We start from the raw sequence: 6,769 nt of genomic DNA, 5'->3' as shown, positions 1-6,769 counted from the left end.
TCCGTCCAGCTTTCTCCAGCTGACTCCTTGATTCCCTCGAAGATCAGGTTTTTTCGCTTGGACTGTGCTTCCAAATGCTCCATTTTATCCGTTATGGCTATTAGACTCTCACAAGTTTTGTAGACATCATCCCTTGTTTCCTTGGTTTGTATTTTCTGTTCACCCATGGCTGCTTTAATCACATCCACATCTCGCTGGGTAAACTGCAAACTCGTTTTTATCTCCTGTATTTCTCTGGTCATGTCGTCGAGTCTCTTGTTATTTGTCTCCATAAGTAGTTGCACAAAACCTTTGAAGTTGTCTTGTTGTTGGCTCAACAGTGCGGTGTACATCTGCTTCTGCTGACTCAACATCTCTGTTACTTGCACCGCTGAAATATAATCCTCTTCTGCTTCAACCTCCTCATTCGCATCTGATTTATTAGCTCTTTTCCCTCTTGGAGGCATTTTAATAGTTGTAGAATTTGTTCAAAGACTTGAAAATGTAGAAGATATGAAAAATCGTAGAACAGACAAGAGGAGCAGTAAAGACGTCTGCTCTTGCTTGCAACCCGGAAGGTATCAGGCAATAATTGTAATTTCTCTGTGGTTATTCATGTTTGCTGTCTCAACCCTGTTGATTTTGGCCTCTCTGTCTCCTGCCATCCTTCATCCAATCTCCATTCTCAGTTACCTGACCTTCACTTACACCAGTCTGTTACACTTGCTCTCAGCCAAGTCTTGAACATGCTTCTGTAGGCTGTAGAATCTTGTTCGTGCCATCTTATCTCCTGATTTTCTTCCTGTCTGCCTGCAAGCCTTTGCCATCATTGTGCACATTACCTGCATGTGTGTCTGCATTTCAGTCCTCCCTGCCTGTGATTCAGGCATCTTAGTGACAGTTACCTGATTGTAATAGTTTTGTTACAATATTTTACTGAAGAATTAGTTGAGTTTGTGTCTGGCTTTTAAGAAAATCCACACTATTTGGGAAAAAGTGGGAATCTGCACACAGCCTGTGTGTCTCTTTGCTCAGTTTGGCAACTTATACATAGATTTTGCCATCAGGAATAATTGCAAACGTTAATTCATGAATACAGTAATCTCAATAAAAGACTAATATACTGTTTCCCTGATTTGTTGGTTGGACAAACCACTTTTGAGGACTCCACCTTTAATTCTGTAAAGTCAAAATTTTCATTTTTCCAAAATTTATACCTCATATGGAAAAAGCATAAATCAAACAATAAAGAAAATAATCTGCCCATTAATCAGTGACCCATATTTTGATATTTTCACTTTTTAAATTTAAGATTTCCCTTATTTTGTCATCCATCTGTATGTCCATGTTATGTTCATGGCTTGTTTCTGTGGACAAAAACTCAGCTATTGCAGATTTAACTCTTCACCTTCTTTCCTTAAGGACACTGGAGTTTCTGATGCGCCATCTTGTCAAAATGGCTTCATATTCCTCAGAGACCAACATGCACGCAAGGAACCTGGCCATCGTTTGGGCTCCCAATCTCCTCAGGTAGATTAATGTATGCTGCCAAAGTGCCTTTGAGTAATACAGCTGCTGACTGCTCTGACGCCGCTGGACAACTCAGTTTACATGGGCTATTTGTGCATTTCAGAAGCACATGTAACAAGATTAATTACTTAGTCCAATATGTCACTTAATGAGTATTAATCTTTTTAAATTCTTACTTTTTTAATGAATTGAGATAGTTTGTATTATGTATTACAGTTATTTTCCTTCCTTCCTCCTTTCATCATTTCTTTAGCATTAATTCATTCACTTGTGTCCACTGTGCCATTTTCCCTGTGAAGAGTCAGGTGTAAGCCACTCAGTCAATCAATAATCAATCAAACTATTGTATGTTAAGGTCAAAGGACATTGAAGCGTCTGGATTTAACGGTACAGCAGCCTTCATGGAGGTCAGGGTTCAGTCCATTGTAGTGGAGTTCATCCTCACACACGTCCCTCAGCTGTTTCCTGAACAAGGTTAGACTACACACACACACACACACACACACACACACACACACACACACACACACACACACACACACCATCCAGAGACAGAAGCACACACTAACCCAACCCTTGTCTCTTTCTTCCATCTTATTTAGGTCTATCAAATGAGCAAAGAAAGCCCCTCCCCTCCCCAGCAACAATATCCAATCAGGATGAAGGATTTTTCAAGCCTTTTCACACTCAGCACATCATCAACTTTGGGAACATCAGTCCAGGGGATGGTCCTTTAGCCATAAGACCCTACCATGCTATAATTGAAGGCACAGATAAGTGAGTAGAACATTCATTTCTCTGGAGTGTCATTACATTGCAAATGTATATCAACTCCTTTATCATGCTGGTGTTTAGAAAAGGCCGTGTCAGACCTAACTCTAGTGCATTATGCTGACAGTTAAGAAATACTGTGTTGTGTTTAGAATATATGCTGAATTTATGGCACATAAACCACATGAGTGTCTGTCTTCACTGCAGGAGGAAAGGATCTCTGAAGGGCAGGAAGTGGATGTCCATCTTCAACATCGGAGGACGATTCCCCGACCCACGGCGAAGGCACAGACACTCAGCTAAAGGTACAAAAGCTTTGATTTTCATGGTCATCACTTTTCTGTGTTTACTATTACAGTATGTTTTAAGGCGTTTATTGCAAATGTATGTAATTGATAAAGGAAGATTTTTTTCTCTGCAAGAGAAGGGCATTTATATATATTGTAAAAATGAATTATCTGAAACAGATGAGCTGTAAAATTCTTCCCTCTTATCCTGATTTTATGTATTTAAAAAAAATGTTTTTTGTATCAGAGAAAGAGCAGCCTGCTATAAGACCAGCAAGAAGCATGGACTCCCTCAGCACCCCATTGTATCCTAATGAAGGTGGTGTCCTCTCACACACATCACAACTGATTTTGACTCAAGATAAATAAATACCATAAACATTTTCACAAAATAAAGAAATCAATATTTATTTCTAGACACTTTAATTGACCTGTGAAGCAAACATCGTCAATTTTAAAAGGGTCATTTCACCAATTTTACAAAAAAAATAAAATAAAATAAGAAAATTCTTGTTTACTTCTTGTGGTGTTTGACCATGAAGAAAGTTATGATTGTTCAGTGTTATGAATTTAGGTTTTGCAATAGGTGCCTGTTAAAGTCAAACCACACTCGCAAGTGAATGCATCTCAGTGGAATGTTGTGCTACAAATAAATAAAAATTCTAAAGAAGTGATCAGTCAATAGATGGCTGTCACCTCATGATATCAGCACCAGGTAATGGCCTTAGAGGTGGGGTCATGGGCAGCAGTGCAAATAAAGAAGAAGCTCCTTGGGTTATAAATGATTTGATTGTCATGGATGTCATGCAATTTTGGTTAGAACATATAGTTCCAGGCAAATATAATAGTCAAATATGACTGTTAAATGTTTAAAGCTTCACAAGAAAACATTTCAGAAACAGAAATGTAAAAACCTTCACATAAAAACTAAGCAGTGTCAATGTAGTGAAAATTGGACAAAACCTTTCTGATTTGTAAGACAAACTCAGAACATGTCTACAAAAAGGAGTCCTGAATATTTTATTGAGATACAGATGTACTGTTGTACTTTTACTCTGGTCTTATCTGTCTGTAATACATTCCAGCTTCCAGACGTCCTCAACAGCGCCCTCCTTCCAACATATCTCCTCTGGTCACCTCCTCCCCACTCTCTGGCTCAGAAATCGCGGTGTCTTCTGGTGCAATAGGTGGCAGTGAATATGCTGTGACGTACCGCAGGGGAACTGGGCTAGTAAGCGGGGGTGCAGGGACACAGGGCACCTACACAGCTCTTGATCCTGAGGGTTTAGGGCTCGCAGGCAGTGAGACTTTACAGTCCAGATCCCCAGGGCTCTCCACTAAAGTAGGACGAAGAGCAGCCATGCACATCACAGGGCCAACCATGGTTACTGTGCCACTACATATCACCTCTAACTTGGCATTAGGGGTGCTGCAAGGGGGCGGGAGTGACAGGGTCATCCACCGAGGCAGGGAAAAAGATGCAGGTGTGGAAGGAAAGAAGGAAGGAGAGAAGGTGGAGAAGAAGGAAAGCAAAGGAATAGAAAGGAAAGTTGAGGAAGAGGGGAGAAATAACAGGGAGAAAGATGGGGATGGAGATGTGGACATGAAAGGGACTACAGTGGCTGAGGGTGGTGTTAGTGAGGAAAAAGGTGAAGGAGCAAAAGAGGAGGAGAAGAAGGAAGAGGAGGTGAGTGAAGATTGTAGATGGAAACCGGAGCAGGTGACAGGAGGAGTGTCCAGAGATAGACGAGCCAAAAGCTTGAACTCCAACACAAATGATGAAGATGCTGCAGATGATGACCAAGACGAGTACATGGGTAATTTCACCTACTTCATAACCATGACCACCTTTACTTTGAATATTAGGGCTGAAACTAATGACTGTTATTGTTACCTTGCCAAGGAGTTGAATTTTTTTTTTATTACATCCCCCACTTTGCCACCACACCTTCCACTGCTGAAACACTTTTGCCTTTAGATGTGTTTGGACCACACTGTGTGCAGTCTTACTTGTTTCAAACATAGCCCAGCCTTCAGCACAAACTCAAGGAGCTACTAGTACTGCTGTTAACTTTAGTGTTGTTGATTAATAAATGCGTTAAACCATTAATCAATTAGCAACATTTTGTGTCATTCAATAAATGAATTGACAGTGAACTGGTTTCTTTTAACCAAGCATTCTCGCTTGCAGTAGTGCGGATTATAAAAATTTTACTAACATCAGCTCATCCCTTGCCTGTGCTTCATTCACAGAAATGAAAGGGGGGGAACCAGCTGATTGTCAGCCGGGAGTGACTCAGCCTGCTGACACCTGTGTGTTCGATGTTTCTGATGTCCTCAACTCAACTGAGCTGGAAAGGGAGGACCAGGAGCTGTCTGGCTATGTTCAAGATAACTTTGAATTCCTGGACCAAATGGACTGCAGCGTCTTGGATCATATGGACTGCAGCGTGTCCTACCAGGTGTGTGTTGTTTCACTTGTACAGACTGAACAATATTTATTTCTAAATACAAAGTTTGTAGAACAGGACAATACAATTTGAGAAATTCCACCCTAACTCATTCATTCATTTTCTACCGCTTAATCCCTGAGCGGGGTCACGGGTGGGGCCGGAGCCAATCCCGGCCGGCAATCGGGCGAAGGCAGGGTACACCCTGGACAGGTCGCCAATCCATCGCAACCTAACTGTAGTTGTTAAATGCTCTTTTCTGTCACCATTTTAAAAACATTTTTAATGTCAACCACTACTAATTGTGGGTTCTTTCTGACCAGACTTGCATGTATAAACTATTTTGCACTCCTTTTCACTTCCTGTCTCTCTGTACCTCACAGGTGAATGAATTCTCAGTGGAACCTCCTGGTCACTCAGATGATGAGTATGAACTCATGGTGCAAGCTCAGAATTCCCATCATCCTGCAGAGCTACAGACACACCTGCAGCCAGGCTCTGAAATGCAGAACGAATTCAAACCACACAGACCGCTCAGCCTTGACCTACAAAACCGACACACTAAATCCCTCAGTTTGCCCTATATGACCTCACCCATCCACGGACCTGTGGGGTCTTCCTCCGAAGAGGAGGATGCAGGGGACATCAGTGATGATAATGATTACAATAGTGAGGAAGATGAGAGCATGTTTGTCCAAAGTCTTCCCCCTGATTTCTTCCTTAACAATCTCTCTGAGTTTGAACTAGATACTGATTCACAAGAGAACTGCACTCTTGACAAACATCCTGTGGATCAGTCGGAGAGCTCTGAGGCAAGAGAATCTGAGACATTGCACTGTAAAGAACTACCTGTTGGAGATCAGGAGCAGGCAGAAGTAAAAGATGAAGATGAACTGGACGGAAATATGATGAAGGAAGAGGAAGATGTGCTTGATAAAGGAGACCCACCAGAAAAACATGTCCAAAGGTGAAACTGGTTCTTATTTTATATTTGTGTACATAACACATCCATAAACCTGTTCATCTACACTTTTTCTTTAATGCTGCACCAAATGTGATATTACAAATGCCTAAATCATCATATGAGAAGCATTTTCTTCTTTGGGCCTAGTAGAATAACTTAATTCTTTCTGTCTGTCATCCATTTGGAGCAGAACAGCAGCGGAAGATCTTAGTGTCACGACGAACAGTCAAGGTGACAATGAGAAACCTCCTACTCCAGAAGTGTTGACACAACACTCCGTGGAGTTTCCACTGCCAACTAATGAGGACACTGATGAATATAGCACTATGGCTGACATGAAGATTGAGGAGTTGGAGGAGGTGGTTGATAATCTTGATTTTTCACCTTGTCACACAGATTCTTGTGCCATGCAGGAGATCGCTGATGTTTTGTTAGAGGAGTCCAGAGAGTTTTCTGTAGAGTCAACAGAACATCCAGGAACCTGTGTTAGAGAGGATACAGATACAGACGAGAGGGTACACAAAGAGATAGAGGAAAAAACTCAAGAAATGGTTGTGGAAATAAACGAAAATGATGAAAACACATGTGGAGAACCTACAGAGGAAGGCGGTAAAGGAACAGTTGACAGAAAACACAAAGAAGAGATGTTGGAAGATGGCAAAGAGTGGGACAGTGTGATCTGTAGGCCAAGCAGTGACATTTGGGTTGAACTTGAGGAAGTTATATGTGAACTGATAGAGGATGAGGAAAGTGAGCAGGCTGAGAAAGAGGGAGTACGGCAGGGGGCG

The 6,769-nt window shown here is 41.5% G+C and overlaps 1 protein-coding gene across 1 annotated transcript in view; it reads left to right on the top strand.

Moving 5' to 3' along the window:
* LOC109951557 (rho GTPase-activating protein 30) overlaps window positions 1–6,769 on the top strand; it is a 15,414-nt gene that overhangs the window by 7,928 nt on the left and 717 nt on the right. The window contains exons 6-14 of the mRNA XM_020586128.1: window positions 1,402–1,509; window positions 1,865–1,983; window positions 2,112–2,286; window positions 2,488–2,585; window positions 2,815–2,886; window positions 3,653–4,384; window positions 4,821–5,029; window positions 5,401–5,984; window positions 6,172–6,754. Coding sequence (XP_020441784.1) covers window positions 1,402–1,509; window positions 1,865–1,983; window positions 2,112–2,286; window positions 2,488–2,585; window positions 2,815–2,886; window positions 3,653–4,384; window positions 4,821–5,029; window positions 5,401–5,984; window positions 6,172–6,754 — 2,680 coding nt within the window. The remainder of the gene's footprint in view (window positions 1–1,401; window positions 1,510–1,864; window positions 1,984–2,111; window positions 2,287–2,487; window positions 2,586–2,814; window positions 2,887–3,652; window positions 4,385–4,820; window positions 5,030–5,400; window positions 5,985–6,171; window positions 6,755–6,769) is intronic.

This window comes from Monopterus albus, unplaced genomic scaffold, assembly GCF_001952655.1.
Source record: "Monopterus albus unplaced genomic scaffold, M_albus_1.0 scaffold396.1, whole genome shotgun sequence".
Classification (NCBI taxonomy): Eukaryota; Metazoa; Chordata; class Actinopteri; order Synbranchiformes; family Synbranchidae; genus Monopterus; species Monopterus albus.
The sequence above is the reverse complement of the archived record's forward strand: the minus strand, read 5'-3'. Positions and strand labels throughout refer to the sequence as shown.